The sequence below is a fragment of the Dermacentor variabilis genome, chromosome 6, assembly GCF_050947875.1.
Source record: "Dermacentor variabilis isolate Ectoservices chromosome 6, ASM5094787v1, whole genome shotgun sequence".
NCBI classification, from domain to species: Eukaryota; Metazoa; Arthropoda; class Arachnida; order Ixodida; family Ixodidae; genus Dermacentor; species Dermacentor variabilis.
In genome coordinates, this window is record NC_134573.1 from 167419242 (window position 1) to 167438294 (window position 19053).

General features: G+C 45.9%; 2 protein-coding genes across 3 annotated transcripts; one reads left to right on the forward strand and one right to left on the reverse strand.

The window, feature by feature from the left end:
- Positions 1-928: 928 nt before the first annotated feature.
- On the reverse strand, positions 929-2545 carry Prdm13 (PR/SET domain 13). Its single transcript, XM_075697605.1, has 2 exons — positions 1998-2545; positions 929-1278 (listed from the first exon to the last, which is right to left on the reverse strand). Exons 1-2 carry the CDS (start codon positions 2543-2545, stop codon positions 939-941), a joined length of 888 nt encoding a protein of 295 aa, XP_075553720.1. The 3' UTR covers positions 929-938.
- A 12520-nt stretch (positions 2546-15065) lies between these two features.
- LOC142585702 (uncharacterized) lies at positions 15066-18277 on the forward strand. 2 transcript variants are annotated; one of them, XM_075696666.1, is made up of 3 exons: positions 15066-15218; positions 16764-17075; positions 17872-18277. In XM_075696666.1, the coding sequence occupies exons 2-3, from the start codon at positions 16783-16785 to the stop codon at positions 18023-18025; spliced, it is 447 nt and encodes a 148-aa protein (XP_075552781.1). In that variant the 5' UTR covers positions 15066-15218; positions 16764-16782; the 3' UTR covers positions 18026-18277. The 2 variants fall into 2 exon arrangements, with proteins under 2 accessions (XP_075552781.1, XP_075552780.1); XM_075696665.1 differs by having other exon boundaries at positions 16767-17075.
- Positions 18278-19053: the final 776 nt, after the last annotated feature.

The following is a 19053-nucleotide window of genomic DNA, read 5'->3' on the forward strand; positions in this document are numbered from 1 at the left end:
AGTCATAGATTTGGAAACATTAAGTATGATGAGCTTTGTTACAGTTGTAATTGAGGAGCTCTCTGCTTGCTCGGATTCAGCGGTACACTTAGGTATACAGGAGGCTGCAGTGGTGATGGTTAAGCTTTCTGGTAGTTCGCTCCATCGGACTGGTGGCAGAGACGTCAGAGGATTGACGAAGTATCAGCATGGCCAGCTATTGAGCTGGCCATGCTGCCTGTTTGCATAGACAGCAATGTGTGAATCACAATTAAGGCAAGATAGCAAGATGGGTGAGTTGGTTGGTTAGGATTCATCGTACTTTTGTTAACAGCGCAAAGCGACGCGGACCGAAGTGTTGTCCGTGGAAAAAAGGACGGTGTTGTCGTGTTTCTTCCTTTTGTCCGTTCCCCTTTGCGCTGTTAACAAAAGTACGATGAATTAACAATTAAGGAGCAGATATGATTCTATGGACGCTGCCACACCCCAGAGTTACAGATGTAGACGGTCGTACCGCAATGCGTGCAGAGGATACCCAACATCATTTCTCCACTCACCGTCGCATGGATGTTCTATTTGCGCGATAGGATGGAGTGCTTTGATCCAATACTGTCACGCTGACGATGGTATATTCTTTTTTTTTATTCTTGGTAAAATAAGGAAGTAAACTTAAGTAAGGCGAGCAATGTCGGTCCATAAGATATAGAAGGGAAGAGCAAAACAACCTTATCCGTGTTTCGGAAATTATATTAGTAAAATAGACTCGTCGTGTGCCTGTTGCGAACGCTTAGCACTTCTCACTTTGTCGGTGATGATATCGGTGTTGAAGAACCATTCCAAAGGATGTATCGGAGGCGGGTCGGTTGAGCAGCGTGCTGGGAGACCGGTGACGTACACGTTTGGCGTAAGCTGCGGCGTGTAAGCTTTCACAAACGCCCTCCCCCCCCTTTCTGTACCAGTCATTTGTGCATCACTCGAAGAACAGTCTGCGTCGCGTGTGTTGAAGAGAGTGCCGACGCTGCTGCAGCTGTCGCAGTGGCCACATGCGCACGAGGCGTTCTGGTCGCTGTCATCACAGGCGGAGCCTCGAGCTGGTGCCTTGCGCGCAGGTGTCGGTCAAGGTCCCTGCGTCGGACCAGCCTTTTGGCGCACAGCGCGCAGCGGTAGGGCGAATCCCGCTGCGCGTGCAGGCGCACGTGCTTGTTCAGGTTGGACGGGTCACTGAACGGCCTGTGGCAGAATCGGCACTCCAGGGGCTTGTGGCCGGTGTGCGTGCGCACGTGGATCTTGAGGCCGTACCTGCAAACACGCGCACGCTGCTTGGAAATGCTGCGTCGCGTAGGCCGCGCCGCGTTCTAGCAGATAAGCGCTGAGCCTTTAGGCGATGACGATGGGAAAATCACAGGTTTGCGTTCGTTTCTGTTGTTATTATATAGCAAAGCTACCATTACACTAACAAAACATTAGTGCGGTGTATTCTGTATTGTTACGTAGGTCTTGTTACTCTGGAAAAGTGTAATTTATTGCTGTTTTTGGGTATACCGGTGGCCGAAAGGTGAGCGCGTGACATGTGTTCGAGCATTCTACTTCATCATCGTTCTACTTGGATGCAGAGGGCATGGCGGCATCCGCATGTTGCAGGAGGTAAGTGTGCCCCATATCATACCAAGTATTTCACATATGTTGCGAACGACTAAAGATGATGTGGCCTGCAGCCACTCCTGTATGGCTGCCAGGACCCCTTCTTTACACTGTAAGTGTAAGTGGTCACGGCGCTTCAGTAATGCGCCTGCGGGATTCCTGAGCTAAAATATCGTAACCAGGTTCTCTCAGCGTCTACATGAACACGGAAAGTAAGTGCTCATTGCAGAAATCGATGTTCAAGAGTGTCGTTGAAACGGAATTTCTGTGCTTCGGTCGAGGAATGGCTGCAGTGCTGTCGTTTAGAGGAAAGATTTTCGAGTCGAGTACCGCTCGGCGAGCGCGGGGAGAGACCCAGCACGCCTCTGCCTCCTCACCTGCGCGAGTAGAGCTTCCCGCAGAAGGCGCACGCGTGCCTGGGAGGCGCCAGCCTGGGCGGCTTGCCGCCACACGCGTCCAGCGCCAGGTGCGCCTTGAGAGGGTTGGGCTGCTCGAAGACCGCGCCGCAGTCCGGGCACGCGTAGCACCGGTGGCCGCGGATGTGCGCCGGCGCCAGCGCCACCGGCACACCCAGTTCGGCCAGCAGCGCGGGCGACAGCCACGGCCGGAGCTCCTCGCCCGCGCACAGCGCGCGCGTCGTGGTCAGCGAGAGGCGGCCGCACGACAGCCGCGACACGGTCGCGTTCTGCTCGTGGCAGTCGCGGGCCAGCCGCGCGCACAGCGGGTTCGCGGACGCGGGCAGGAGGAGCTCGACGCCGGCGCACGCCACGGGCACCGGCCTCGTCACGGGCCGCGAACCGCCGGCGTCCAGCAGCATCCGTCGCAGCGGCTGGCTGCACGAAGGCGCCGAGAAGGGCCGAGACCGGCAACCCGCCGGCAGGGGTTGCGCGGCCACGAGGGCCGTCTCTTCGCCGCCGGCACTCATGAAGGGGCTTGCCGGCCTGGTAATGTTAAGGATGGACGAACCTTATATCGCCAGGAAACAAAGACCGCTGTAGCGAATTGACGGATATAGCGAAACTGCGGACGTAACGAAGGTGCAGAACAATTTGGTTAAGGAAATGCGGCAGTTATAAGTGCACATCGATATGTAATTGTATCCGCGCTGACAATATATCACACCATTCGTATTCGGTGCCACTAACTACTATACGGGGATTATTACAAAACCACGCACTGAACGAAAATTGGTATGAGTGCACGAAGGACGGTGAAAGGCATAGCGCGGGCACAGACTCACAACTGATTTTTTTTTATTGGAATATCATCCAGTATGCGTACACGAAACATGCGCATGCTCCATGCAATGCGAGAACAAACAGTGAAGTACAGCTTGTTAATCATCCATCAAGGTGCAAAACCTCAGCGTCATGCAAAATGACTGACGTTCTGTATATGCCCGTATCTACATATTATTTTATGTGGTATGTCTCAATGGCCAGATGTTCATGCCAATTCTGGCCTGCAGTACAGAGTCTTTTTGTTTTCTATTGTTCTTTTTTTTCTCATATATATATACGCATGCAGCTACACTGGCCACAGTGTACACGTGCAAGAAACGCAACTGGACGTTTTCGCTTGACGAACTTTTATGCTCACTTAATCCATAGTGTTAACGCCACGCTCAGTTTGGTCTGTGTAAATTATTTCGCACGTGGTTGAGCACTGGTAAACAACCCTTATTGAACATGAGACAAACTGCGTCTTCTGTTTTACCGTAAAAATGTTCCTGCACTGATCTCCGGCATTTCCTAGTCTCCTACAAGAAACAGACACATCCAACTTTTTTTGGAAGAAGAAAGACGACGTCGGTCTCTGAACCTTTTCCTTACATTATTTAACCCCGTGCGAAAGCTATGTACGTATCTAGTTAAATTGGGTCTAGTGGCGAAAAAGCGACTAAGGCTGTGCTGTGCCAACCAGAAGGTGTTATAAAATCAAATTTAAAAGCAACAAAAATTGTAGCGCTTTTTTCCCCGCACAGCTGTTGCAACTAATATGCTTCAGATTATTTTTTTTTTACTTTGCTACACGAAAACAAGATCACATTATTTGGATATCCAGCACCCTTAAGAAGAAGCTTTAGCTAACGGGCTCCTATCTATATATACAGACGGAAATACAGAAGTCGTTTTTCTCAGCAACCACAGCACCGGATTTGATGAGGGGTTTTACGTTTAAAAGATCAAGGTATAATATAGTTACTGTAAGAAGCAGATTCTTTATTTACGTCGTCGATTTTTTATCGAAAATTGTTGAAAATATCAAAATTAAAGAAAAGCAAGGCTATCAATTTTACAACTCTGTAACTCAGCAATGAAAAATGATACCACAATTCTGTGAACGGCGCCTAATATTGCATCTAAAGCGGACGTACATGATATAATATATGCAGCTATAAAATATACCGCTAATAGATGAGGAGAACTTTTGCAAAACCCTTATAAACATTGCAATTAATTCACGTGAACTGTAAATTAATGCATCAACTTTATCCGCTTTAGGTGCTCATAACGGATGCAGTTTACAGAACTGCCCTATCTGTTTCTGGCGCAGAGTTAGGAATTTGTAAACTTCGCGCTTCTATTTCTTTTAAACTTGGAAACTTATGGCAATTCCTTTTTAAACGCCAGCGAAAAATCAAAATTTTGCTTTTACAGTAACAATAGAATTTTCCTTTCTCTCAATTGCAACAAATTTCCTTCAAATCGATTAGGGGGTTGTCTCATAAAAGTTGCCCAGAACTCCGCTGCGTTACTATAGGTGAGCAGGCAGAGTGCGGCTATTACAGGATACGGATGATAGGAAAAGGCTATCAGTCCAGATGGGGTGAAATACCGCCGTAGAAGCAGTGTGCAACTACGGGTACAACGAAGGAAACGATAGGTCAAAGCACCATGATGGACACTTTTCTCGAAACGGTGTGGTGGCTTCTGCGCGTACCATAGACTCACTCGCAAGTTCTGGGAGAAACTACGAGATGTTTAGAACATATATTTGGCGCGGAGACGCATGCGATGGCCAGCGAAAATTGCCTGTGACATCCTCACAGACTACAAGCTCAGCTACGACGCACTAAAACACGTGAGTTAAACAAACTGCTCACCATTTCTTAGCTATAGAAACCATTTCAGAGGCCCGAGGTTTCATCAGCCGATTCAAATCCACTTAGAAACGAGGACTTCTAGTGACCTCCGATTACCGGTCTCCTGTGTCAGCACAGTTAACAGCATGTCTGAAAATTTCAGAATCTCATCACTCCGTTTAATGACGTTCTATATTCTCGATTAGGTCTCCCTTCCTTTGGTACCCATTATGACAGACCAGCGGTTAGCTGGTGAAGGTGGTTTATTTCTATTGGCATTTGTTTGTTCTGCTTAAGACATGCGGTTTCGTGCCGAAAGAATGCATATAACGAAGTCAACGTCGTCGAATCTGCGTAGTTTCGTTATAACGAGGTTTCACCTCTCGTCACGCTGCGGTGAACACGGCTTCAGGACTCTGAGAGCACTGCAAATGAACATTGCGAACGACACGAGGGGAGAGGAGGGGGGGGTGCGAGGGCGCGTCGCGTGAATGTCTAGCGTCATTCGTGGAGTACTTCTCGAGCGCTTTGTGGCGAACGCTGAGCAGGTGCAACGAAGTGCGTGCCTCGGTGCCCGTATGCGCCAACGGAGGCTGTTCGTCGTAGAGATTTCTCTATGATCACAAACTGTGCTCTAGAGCAAAGCTTTATGTTGGAGAACCTATGCTGAATACGTAGGACTAGAGAAATAGTTTTGGTTGTCATTCACTGAACCGATTTCAATGACATTCGTTGCATTAAAAGAAGAAGAAAAAAATCTACTTAGAAATCTACCGACTCCAGGGGCAGAATTTTTTTTCTAATTATCAAACTTCTTAACTATCTGTATTATTTCTAAATATAAGCATATAAGCATAGGGTTTGCTGTTACGTAGATAAACGTTAGAAAATGATATCCCAATTATATAAGGTGCATTTATTGGAACATGTAAAGAGGACAAAATTCATGTGCGCCGTGTTGAAATGCGCCACAAGTTCGCGATTAGGGATTCGTAGAATTCACGCAAGCAATGTAATAATTCTACGTAAGTTGTGAAATAATACAACATGATTTTCCACTTCAAACCATTTAACGGATACAGCTTACAGAATTGCGAAACCTGTTTCTGTTGAAGAGTTGAAAATTTGTGAACTTCGTGCTTCAAATTATTTTCATTCGCTAATTTTTGGCAATTCTTGTAGGACATTTGTGGCCATAGTCATAGATATTCCTTCCAGCGGTCGGTAGAGTTTAGCTTTAGCTCTCAAACCTACCACATTTTATTTGAATCTGTTCATGGTTTTTCAATCGGCGCAAGATTTCCGCATTTCACACGTATTTCATTAGCACAATGGGAGTAGAAAATTTTTGTTCTTAAATCTCAAGTTAATCTTATATTCGAAAATAAAGCGGTAGTTACGTACAGTATCGTGTAATTTAGTAAACCGTTATGGCCGTCTTTCAACCGCCCCCACCCCACCCCCACCCCCTCCAGGTTTACCGAGCTTCTACGACATACAAGTGACTTGGCTATCCACTAATAGAAAGCACTTAACAAGAACACATCAATTAACGCTACGAATATTGATGTCTTCATGCACAAATGTTACCTTTACGCACATCCAAATACTAGCGGCGTACTAGTGCGCAGACCAGGGCCAACGCAATGAACTAGATAGACCCAGGATTCCGTACTCACCCTGCGAGCTTCCAGTCGGTTGCTTTGCCGGCCAAACTTTGAAGCCATGCGGTGCGGCCGCCTTTCCGAAAGGCGGAGCGATGGGCCGGTCCCAAAGCGGTGAACCAACCACCCGCCGCGACATCCCCACCACGGGAGCGAACCAGCTGTGGGGCACGCTTGATCGCGGTGGCTGGTTTGTTCTCGCCCGAGGGTGCGCGTATCCCTTACATAAAATAAAGACCGAGTTTGAATAAAGTGCTGTGTTCGTAGCGAGATCAAACAGGGGCGCATCAACAAGCGAGCATCATCTTCTCCGGCGAATGTTGCAGGTGCGGACAGCGCCTCCATACTCTGCCAGTAGGGACAGAGTGTGGTTGTTCTTTTTTTTATGTTTGTTTGAGAGCAGGAAGAAGGAAGGCACTGGTTACTGCGTGCTTCGTTTTATTCATAAAACGGCAGCTGATGAAGGAACGTAGCTTCGCTGGTAGCTGTTTGATGTTGGTGTCCTTGTAGGACTGAACGGCACGTTCCTCCTTTTTTTTACATATGGCTCGGGTGGTGTCACTATTATAGAGAGCCCAATGGAAATATTGATAGCTTAATTAATAATTAGAACTCGGCGATCGTGCCAGCAGGGGAACATGCCGCATGTCCAGCTGCCGCTGCCTGGTTGCTCATTGATAAAGACGCGGGTCTCTATACGTGGAAATGTTTGGCCATTGCCATCAACCATTGTCATTTTAATTGTCATTGACGCATGTTTAATGCGTATGGGTATAAAATCATAACTGACTGACTCTGCACAATATTTATGTCTGGTTCAGGTATGAATCTGATGCTACTTTATCTAAGTTAACAGAATTACAAAAAAAGAAAAAAAGCGATTGCATGTGGCATACATCGCAAGTGCACTTCCTGCGCTAGCTTACTTGAACTGGCGGAGATTTACATAACAAAAAAGAAAAAAATCCTTAATTCGCTTTTATCAATGAATTTTGCCTATAGCTACTTTGGGCACATATTGTAATTTAGGAATTGAAGCCAGTGAGTTCTCAAGGCAGATCCGCCCGGAAAGAATTTTGAAACTAACACCAGGTTTGAGATTGGCGCCGCGAAACTTACGGTAAAAATTCATGACTGTCCCGCTTACTTTTACTTAACAAAACGCCTTTTTAAGTATTGAATTGCAAGAACAACTAGATCCGTATTCACAAAATGCTTTCACGCTATATAATTGTTCTTAAAAAAAAAACAATCTAGCCAATCCTCATACCAGAAATAATATTAGCGAAGGCAACCGGTCAGACGCAAAGAGCACTTACAAATGAAAAGCTTTGTGAATTCGGTTCCTGGAACGCCAGTGTCAGTGTATTTCGTCACACAGTTTTAGAACGCATGCTTCGAATCTAGGGACATCATCAGAATTCGTTTCAAGTGGATATGCACTGCCAACTCACCGGCTACAATACGGAAATTGCAATATCTTCCATAAGATAAGTTATCTAAAAGTTAATTAACAAAATTTAAAAGATCAGCCTATTACTTTTCAATTCAAGTAGTCGCAGCTCGAGGAGTGGAATTTTGGTACATGCCAACAGGAGATCTTTAGATATTTTATTACCTAAAAAAAGAAAACGAAAACGAGAAGTAAAACAACACCCTTATACTAGCTGCACCAGTGTCACCCGCTATTGCAGGGAACATCTCAGCAGTATAAAAGCGCTCATGCCACCACAACTTAGGCTTGTAGTCTAATTTTCAGTAACTATTATCGACAGTGAGTCACGTCAGTCATCTCTTCTTATAAGTAGGAGAAATGCTGAAGATAAACTGCATGCGCTTCATATTGACAAGCGTATAAATTGTTTATAATTTGGGTGACCGCTCTTCAGGATACCAATATGCTACAATGTTATCACGCGGCGCAAGACACGCCTTTCTGTTATCGCTGATTCTATACGTTGTCTGTTGTCACAGCACCTCGTGCAAGCAGATTGCATGCGTGGCACGAATTAGGTAGTACTTTATGAAAGGCACGCAGGCACCAGCGAAGCAACAACTGGAACCTTCGAAGCAACGCTGGAACCTTCGACGATTCCTGAACAAAACCCGACGCGCTTGACCTGTGGATCGGGTTCCCGACGATCGCCGACTTTGATCGCCGCTATCATTGTGCCAGAGTGTTACTTGCTTTGCTGCGCACGAGTTCGCCAATTAAGGAGTTAAATTCGTAGCTCGCAGTTTTGACGTTGGGTCGTTATTTACAGTCACTATACAACCTGACAATATAATTATGCGTTTTACGTGAGAGGGGACTATACTGTACGACACAACTTAGAACTCTCGTTAACGCGCTCCGAAACGTGCAGTTCTTGTTTATTTAGGGTCCTTCATTTTCGGGTATTGTATGTTTTAGAATTCGGTGGGCAAAATCGGGTGGTATATTTAAAGAGGGAAACCGGGGAGAAATCGGGGGTTTTGTAGCCCAGCAGTTCAAAGCTGGGAATTTTTCTAGTTAAGTTTCAAAAAGAAAAAAAGAAAGAGAACAATTAACACAAACAACGATCTTATTTCGCACATAAACGTTCTATTTAAACAAGCGAAACCGCTCACACTAACATGTAACGACATAGACAGGTGCTCGCAAGTTATGTGACGAACTGATTTCTACGAATTCTTGTTGTCAGGCTTTATTAATGCATTTTCAAGAAACCATATTAACAAAAAGCAAAAAAAAAATAGGTACGGGTATGAAGATGCATTATTTGCATTGTTTCCTGAACATTTTTTTAACGCACTGAATAAGTATACTTATTGTGCACAACTTCTTTCTATACAAAAAAGTAGTGCACAAGGGCGTGCTTCACAGGAGGTGTGATGCTCTTACTTATATTACATGCGCTTATTGACGTACATATATGCATTGAGAGCATTTCTGTGTCTGTCCTAGATCTGTCCGGCTTTTCGTACTTGTCTCCTGTCGTCCGGTTTTACTGCGTGCCAATTAATACACTCTCTTGCAACAAAGTTGATGGTATACCAACAACACAAGTCAGTCACACTTCTTAGAACGTAAAGTTGTTATAGGTAAACATGGTCTTATAACGTCATGTTTGCTTGCTATAGCGCATTACCGCTGTTTACATAATGCAATGTGTGGGTAATTCAATGTAATGTATTTCGTCGCACACTTCGGAAATGAATATCTCGAACTGGTGTCATCCTGAAAATTCGCTCCCAGTAGATGTGCCTTGCCAACTCACCGTTACAGAGAGAGAGAGAGAGAGAGAGAGAGAGAGAGAGATGAAGAGGAAAGGCAGAGAGGTTAACCAGATATTAGTCTCCGGTTTGCTACCCTACACTGGGGTTGGGAGATAGGGGTTAGATGGAGGACAGGGAGAAAAGTTAAAAAATGCACACACAAAAAATACCCTTCGTGTGTGTGTCACCGTTACAATTCGTAAGTTGCAATATGTGCTGTAAAATGCTTCATTAAAAAGTTAATGAGTGAAATTTCGTTAACTAATCGAATATGCATTCTGACTTCTCGTGCAAGTAATATCAACCTGTTTGAGTAGTCCAGCTCAATTAATAGAATTATGCTATCTGCCAGAGGCGATTTTAAAAAGTTATGTAGGTGTAAAAAAAATCCACCCAATACCGTTTTAATTGAAACACAAGGTATGTTCGACTTGTATTTGCAATTGAATCATTGCGTATTTGGGTCTGCAATTACTTTCAAGACGAGCTGTAAAATGAAAGAATGCGAAAAACACAGACAGATACGGAGCTGAACACCGCGGCGCTGTTGGGTCCAGCGCCGACTCTGTGTTTAACACTACTTCATTTAGCGATGCAATATCAACACGTCCAAGCATCCATTCTTGTGATTTTAAAGATGAAAGACATTTACTCATCGGCGTCCTGTGACATACTCTCGAATTTGCAGCCTCAATTTCCTAACTCTGCACCATCAACACCCTTCACCCCCCCCCCCCCCCAAAAAAAAAAAAAGAAATGGAAGAATGAAAAAAGCCAGCCTGGAACGCCCTCTTGTATTTTGCATTCCATCTTCCAATTTTACTCCTTACTACACCCCACCCCGCTCCCCAACCTAACTTTTCTATTCTTTTCCACTACGTCTATAGATTTTATACGTTAGCAAAGTGAGGATTGGTTTCCTTTCGAATAACAAAAATGTTAAGCAAACTAACAGTTATCATACCGGTATCCTATACACTATCCTTTTTCGCTTCCTTCTTCCCACGTGCGAGGTAACGATCCCGAATCACATCTGGTTAATTTACCGCCTTCTCTACACCTCATTTCTCTCTCGCTCCCTTGAAGTGTTTGCTAGTTCACTTTACTTTCTAGAGGTTTTGCCAATTTTACGTCACTTTAAACCACTCGGGTTTTCTTTTATTGCGATAGTAATTATATCGACACTACAGGCGAATTTTCGCCGTCGTTGTCGCCGTCGCCATGGAGCGTCACATGTATGTAGGTATAGGTGTTCTACATCTTCGTGCCCTACGCCGATGCTATACTATTCAGCCGCTAAGTTGCTCGAACCAGGTCTTACTTGCTCGACTAAATTATTCCTCCGAATTTTGAGAATGGCAGCCCGCAAACAAATGTCATGAAACATAAGATTAACAGCGAGTGGCTTTTATCTTAATTCTCCTCAGCTAGACTATCATAAATGTTGTAAGTGCAAAACGATGTCACTGCTCAAGCCTGAAAATGATGTATGTTTACTGAAGCGCCTCTTTACGGGCATTGTAGTGGCGCCTTTGGTATGTTGTCATACAGGCCCTACACGGCGTGTTACAGCTTTTAAGGAAGCCAGAAATGTTGGAGCACCCGCATGTGTCGCGCCCGCGCTAGTCGAACCTAATGTCCCTCAATATTTTTCTAATTTTTCATAATAATAATAATAATAATAATAATAATAATAATAATAATAATAATAATAATAATAATAATAATAATAATAATAATAATAATAATAATGCCATTTTATGTCCACTGCAGGACGAAGGCCTCTCCCTGCGATCTCTAATTACCTCTGTTCTGCACCAGCCGATTTTAACTAGCGCCTGCGAATTTCCTAATTTCATCGCCCCACCTACTCTTCTGCCGTCCTCGACTGCGCTTCCCTTCTCTTGGCAGCCATTCTTTGATGGTCCACCGGTTATTTAAACTACGCATTGCATGACCTGCCCAGCTCCATTTTTTCTCTTAATGTCAGTTGAAATATCGGCTGTCCCCGTTTGCTCTCTGATCCACACCACTCTTTTTCTGTCTGTTAACGTTACGCCGCGGCCTAACATTCTTCGTTTCATCGCTTTTTGCGCGGTCCTAAACTTGTTCTCAAGCCTCTTTGTCAGTCCCCAAGTATCTGCCCCATATGTTAGCACCGGTCGAATGCACTGATTGTACACATTTCTTTTCAATGATAATGGTAAGCTTCCAGTCAGGATCTGACAATATCTGCCGTACGCGCTCCAACCCATTTTTATTCTTCTGTAAGTTTTCTTCTCATGATCAGGGTCCCCTGTGAATAATTGACCTTTGTAAACGTACTCCTTCACATACTCTAGAGGCTGACTGGCGATTATGAATTTTTGTTCCCTTGCCAGGTTATTGATAATTATCTTTGTCTTCTGCCATATTAATGTTCTACCACACTCGTAGACTCTCTCTGTTAAGGTCCTCAATCATTTAATATAACTCGTCCCCAGTGTTGCTGAACAGGATAATGCCATCTGCAAACCGAAGGTTGCTGAGACATTCGCCGTTGATCCTCACTCCTAAGTCTTCCCAGTTTAATAGCTTCAGTACTTCTTCCAAGCATGCAGTGAATAGAAGAAAAATATAACAGCTTAAAGAGTATACCTAGGGATTTTAGTCGGACCCGCTCGTAGTTAGAACACAACCCGAGAAGGTAAAGCGCGACTCTAAACCTTCCTATCGCAGACAGCTGTTGCTTCGCCTTTCCGGCGAGACTGCCAATTTTTAATCTAAATTACCTCTTTGTCCGTTGAAAGTTCTGTTTCCTGTTTTTTTTTGTTCGCCTATCATTCTTGCTGGTATTGTGTTTTGCGCTGATTTTGCATTTTGTAACATGTTGTGCCTGCCCCGCTAATTGGACCCTATAGTGGCTTGCGGTATGGAATAAATAAATAAATAAATAAATAAATAAATAAATAAATAAATAAATAAATAAATAACTATTGCGCTCGTATCTGACAAAAAAAGAAGACATCTCAGTTCAGCGTCAGTTCTCGTGCCTTACTGGCAGTTCAAATTACTCTACGCTGTAAAATAATTAACGCCCCGAAAATAAATAAATGCGTAAATAGAGAGTTTTAGATTACGGGGCCCTAACGCCTTGCGTCCTCCTAATTAAAACTATCTAATGAGTCTATAACTCACACCATTCCACCCAGTAGGATTGTAAGGGTGGGAGTTATTGGTAAATTTACACCCTTGTTAACTTTTAAGGGTGTAAATTATTTTGAAGTGTATAGAGCTTATGCGGCGTGATTATTCTCATCCGTTCTCTCTAGAAAAATAATTACGCATGCACTATTGTAGTCAGTGGCTCAACAACGAAAACTCCGAGCAGTAGCGGTGTTCGCTTTAATGAATACAAATGTGCGCACAGGTGACCGTTTCTCTAAAGGAGATCATCATTTACAGGCTATTAAATGTTACCGTTACCGTAATTATCACTCGTACCTCGCTGCAGAGAAGACGTTTTATAGATGACTCACATAAGTACGTCGTTTTAGTACAGTTCTTACGTGATTACTGTAGTGACCTGCCGTTATGATACGTTATTTCCAAAGAGTTACGTCGTAAGAACCTAGATACGCGTCGTCTGTGCACGTGACACGGAAGCTGCGTTCCTCTCATTCCGTTCCAACTCCATTCATTCTACCGCCAACTGCGGCGAGGATTTGATTGATTTAAAAGGCACAACTCCTCTTCCCTTGCCATGTCCCAGTAGCACAGCCCTATTGAGTGCTTCGGTGGCTTCCCCCCCCCCCCTCCCCCGCTTTCACCGCATCGTATCGGCCACGTCGCCGCAGGCGACAGCTCGCACCACGTCCTATGCTGGACACGCTGTATAGCCCGAAACGAGCCTACGGGGAAGCGCGCCGGGAATCTGGTAATGGAAAAGTAAATGGCACAAAGAAGACCGCTTCATCAGCGCAGGGAGCGACCGCATCTAATACGCGCCCTGGCGGTGGTGGGGCGGCACATCCGCGGCCGTGGCGTTGGGCGCACATCGGAGTCACCGGGGGCGCCGCTTAGTCACGGCGGAGGCCGCGCTGCTCCCTTCATCGCCCGACGCACGTGCGGCAGGTGCTGCGAGACACTCTTTGTGCTGACACAGCTGCGGTTCGGCTTTGGTTGCGCGCTCGATTACGGTCTCGTTAGGGACCGAACCCGGCTGCTGGTCTACCGCGGGCCCTATTGTGCTCGGGGGCTCAGCACCCCCTCAAACACCACCTCGAAGCCCCAAGCTCTCGGCGCTCGCGGTTGTCAGCGGCGTGTTGTTACACCGGCGAGGCGGCGACAGTGGCGGTCCCGGGACAAGTGGTTGCCGAGGGTGCCTGCCCGAAGAAGGGGCGGACCCCTGGCGACCCCGGAGTATAGAACGCACTGACTGAGATCTGAGCCTCCAGCGTGGCACCGCCTCCCTGCCGGCTGCCGCTTTAAAGTGCCCTTTCCGCCTCTTTATCCTTGGGCTGTGCTTCAGAGCTCCCCCCCCCCCCCCCCACCCTTCAACTTCCTCTCTTCCTTTAAACAAAGTTATTGAAACACCAGGCGGCCATATCAGTTCATGGCTCGCATTCGCCAAGGTAAGCTGCCCCCCCCCATCCCTGGTCCTTTTTGTCTTTTATAAAGCCGCACGTGAGGCGCCGTCACGGAACTGTACTCTCCACAACCCGCCGCCTGGCACTGTCGAAAAAAAAAAAAGAAAAAGGAAGGAATGATGAGAGAAAAGGAAGTTCCATCAATCTGTCCGCGATTTGGTTAGCCGCTCCTATTGCACAAGTTGGCAATTTTAACTTCAGTTTGTCAACTTGAACTTCCGTCACAATCCGACACGGTGTTTTCACGTCTCTGCAATTCATATGCTGAGCGTTTAGTGTTCCTAGCTTCCTTGTATCACCCGATACAGGCAAACAGGTGCAAGGCGTACCCGTTAACCTAACGCTGGTTTCTTGAGATAGGAAGACTGTTGATCCTTTGTTATTATTTATCTTAGAATGGGTCTTTTATTCTATTTTGTGTCATTCCGTTTTTTAAAACCAAGGTGCGTGTACCTGGACAACCCTACAAAAGGAATCAGGTACGCCGCCGTGTTGATGGACATGCTTGGAAGACACATGCGATGCAAGAAAAACATTCACAATTCCAGCTAGAGAGCACATGCAGGCAGGCACGTGGTAACTCCGCGTCAACATTGAACACCCTCTTCCCTGCTTGAGTCAAGGCGCCGCGGGTACGGCTTCGTCCCAGGACTGCACGGAGAATTGCGTAGCGCTACAATGTAAACGGCGTACAGACACGAATAAGACGATCCTGAACAACAAGGTCTCGAGAATAACATGTGCGAGCGAATGATATGCCGCATATATATATACATTCAAGGATGCCGGTATCTGCTTTGTACGGCGCAGCTGTCCGCGGTTGCATTGTTCCGAATATTATGGAGCAGACAGCCTGTGAAGACAGCTCACTGAACGGCGCTGGTGTAGCTGTCTGGAAAGGAGATATCTGGGCCACGTCTCCGCGCTTCCTCAGACAAAACGCACTTCTCAAGCAAACTTAACGTAAGTGACACCGTGTTTCATTTTAGTCACATGAACCCTCTTTTGGGTCCTGAGCCTATTACATTCCCAATGAGAGGAGAAGCACAGTTTTAACGAGAGAGAATGGCCGGGCTTTTGCTTACATCCCGTGCGCAATGAAGGTACGCACTATTGGCGTCAAAAGTCTTACTGGATGAAGGATCGAAGTAGCAGAATACCACCATATATTTAGCACGAGGTCTCGAATTGCGCGAAACCCCGCACTATATTCGGACAGACAAGTGGAGGAAACGTGCACTTACGCTACGCAGAAATCAGTCTGTTCAGTGGATCGCGGCACTTTGTAAACTTTTGGCGCCGATACTACATTTCGTGCGTGGCTTTTCATTGGCATGGGAAGGGCTCGGTAGTTGCTTGCTACCACAACAATGCCCGTGTAGCCTGTTTGCGTTGACAGAATATTGCTTAGGTGTTCGACATGTTGAGCATCAACCCCATTTTTTGACGCCAGTACTCCTCTTTTCTGTGTACGCTGCCATCAACATGAGCCCATTAAGTGCCTGTGGACTTTCTCGAATTATCTCGATCTACCGGCCTTTGTGAACGTTTCTAACTGGAACACCCTTCATGCGTGTGTCTCTGTGTGTGAATTTTTTAAAACCCTTTCCTCCCTGTCTTCTTTCTAACCCCTATCTCTCAACCTAAGATAGATTTCCGGAGACTAATATCTGATTACCTCCCGGTAATCACCGGTAATCACCGGGACTCACCGGGAATAACCGGAGACTGATATCTGATTAACCTCCCGGCATTTGCTCTTCTTCATCTCTCTCTCTCTGTCTCTATCGCATTATCTCAATAATTAGCTATATAGCTATACGACCTGAACCTGAGGGGTCTCTTGATGCCCCCTAGCATCATAGGGAAGTTAGAAAAGAAAAGAAAATAAAGTAAAAAAAGTTTGAGCAGAGCTAATCTACGAGGACTAGCCAAGTACGCGAATAACCGAAACGCGTCATGTATTAGGCGTGTACGCGCTGCAGCCAGGCTCCTCTATCGCACTTCGCTCTGGACACACTGCGCCCTCTGGCGGCGCCACCGTGAAGTCCGCGCGTACCCAGTGGCACACATAGGCAGCGATGCAAGTTAGCGTCACAGAGGTCCGTTGAAGAGCGGCACATACCCAGGTCAATAGCTCATTTTTTAGACTGCACTATCTCCGAAGTCGGCCCATATTTTTCGTGGGGTATCTAGATGGCTAGGTAGCTAAACAACCGAGAAGCAAACTGGTCTGAGTGGGCCAAAATATTCTTCTCATTAAAAAAAGAAACAGACCAGATTCATTGCTTGCTTGTTCTTCCCCGGCGACCTGGTCATTCGCTAAATGAAATGCGCTTACGCAATCCCAGCCTGCTTATATATGATCCCGTGTATTAAACCTGATATATTAAATGTTGGGGATAATCAACTTTTCCCACACTGTCTCGCATACGCATGCAGTGCGTCGAGATTAGATCACATATGCCGGATGACTCCACGGTGCGCGCACGCGATTTTTCTCACCAGCAGGCCGGCAAGCGTGACCATGAGTAATACTTGGCATACGGCTCTCATCCTGACGACCTTGTGCGCCTCCCAGAGCCTGGCACATCCACAGATCAGGTCGTTCGCGGCCAGCTCTTTCCAAGAGATGAGCACGGGTCCAAACGGTATAGTGCTGGGCCGACAAGGTTACCACGACTCGAGGGGTCATGGGCACTCCATCTCCTACACGGTGGACAAAGGCGGCCAGGTTCACATTCGACACGATCCCACTGGAAGGGTTTTCCTGACTAACCTGGAGAAGACACCATTCCCGCATGCCTTTCACTTGTTCAGGTACGTGCGAATACGTCAAGTTCCCCGTATATCCCTTAAAACCTCTTGTGCACCCACACTGGCGGCAGATGTTCTACTTTTCAACATTAAACGAGAATCGATAACACAAACAAACAAACAAACAAACAAACAAACAAACAAACAAACAAACAAACAAACAAACAGTTTTAATTATGTCTAACCAACTAGCTCATTGCTGACTTTTCCTTAAAAAATTAGGCACTTTATTGTCACAGCTTTTCGCAGAATGACGCTAATTTGATGAAAATGTGCCTTCCCGGGTTCATATTGCGTGGCAAGTTGATACAAGACAATTTTGGTACGGGACAGCTGCATGTACCGCGTACTGTTCAGTTTATTAGCATCGCACTGAATTAGCTAACAAAGCTGCGATTTTCGAGACGTTACTAATGCCTTGTCGGCCAACACTTCTCATAGCAAGCTGTATTGGTGTTCGGTCGCCCTTGCAGCGACTGCAAATATGTCAAATAATATTTTTTTTCCTGAGTAACATGGCAGTAACTTGAAACATGTGTAGCCCATGCAAATGCTTTAATTAAACTTCGTCAAATTTGTGTAGCAACAAAATTCATTTACAGCAAAAAGAAAAAAAAGCGCTTTTATCATGTGGAGTGAGCTCTAGACTTTCTGTGGATCGCTTATGCGGCCCACTTGAGGATTGGTTTGAAATGAGTGTGAAAGGCAAGACTGCGAAAGGCAGGTTGTTAATAACTGAGAAAAAGGAAAGGAACAGATTTATTAATTATTCATTTTCTTGTCTCTCTTTTTGTAACAGGTCACTGCTAACTCCCGATTTTGGTCTGTCTTCGTTGAAACTTCTACCGCGATTCCACCAGCCATTTCTGTGCCTTTTGAATCCTTGCAGCAGCGATTCTTACAGCAACCGGCATGATGACCAGTACATGAGGATGATGCATGGGATTGCTTAGGCCAACATTACGCACCTACCAACGAAAATTGTCAATACCTTAGCATGGCAACTTATATCGGTGCCTGGCTTTTGTTTTATATTTATCCATGACATAAGCATCTTCAACAGGAGGTCCCGAAACAGTCCTCAATTATGGGACCTCCTTTTATATAATACGCACTTGTAATTTCCTGTATCTTGACCAATAAATAAATTATGAAATTACCAATAAATAAATTATGAAATAAAAAAGGTGACAAAGATGGACGGAGTTCATTGGTCTTATGTTTTTTTTGCGCTTGCCTGGAAATTTTAATCGCCGTTCGTTATGTGAACGCAGCCAATTTTTGTTCTTTCCTTCATTTTTTCTTTGGCGGGGGGACGATGGGGGAAGGAGAGGGTCATGTTTCCAGTGTCCTCTCTCCTGGCCTTGCTACGCCGCAGCTGAACGCAGCCATGAGTCCCACGACACGTGAATATTTTAACGCGATAGCGTTAAGGAGCTCGTGTCGCAGAAAAGCCGGTGTCGTCGGCGTCGGTGTCGGTGTCGGCGTCGGCGTCCGCGGCGTTGGCCGTGAGCGATAAATCACGGCAGGCACTTCATAAATAAAAAGCAACTTCCAAGATGGGCTGGGTGGGAATCGAACCAGGGTCTCCGGAGTGTGAGACGGAGACGTTACCACTGAGCCACGAGTTCGATGCTTCAAAGCGGTACAAAAGCGCCTCTAGTGAACGCGGTGTTGCCTTCGAAACGAGCTGTTTCTAAGGCTCAGGCATGCGTCGCTTGCTCAGGCGCACATTTCGTTGTCGCGTCGAACGCTGCGTTGCTCGACGCTCACCGCGTCCGATGCGGGGCGCGTAGTCGCTGCGCCGTAGCCCATTGTCTTACACCCCTTGGCGGGTCGACGGGAACGCTGTCGCGTTCCACTCTTGAGGGCGAAGCTTAAGCGTCCTCCAATTTTTTATAGAATGGCTACATAAACCATATTTTGAGGCACATATTTAAGCCACGAGTGAAGGAAAACGCTTCTCAAATCTTCAAACTTT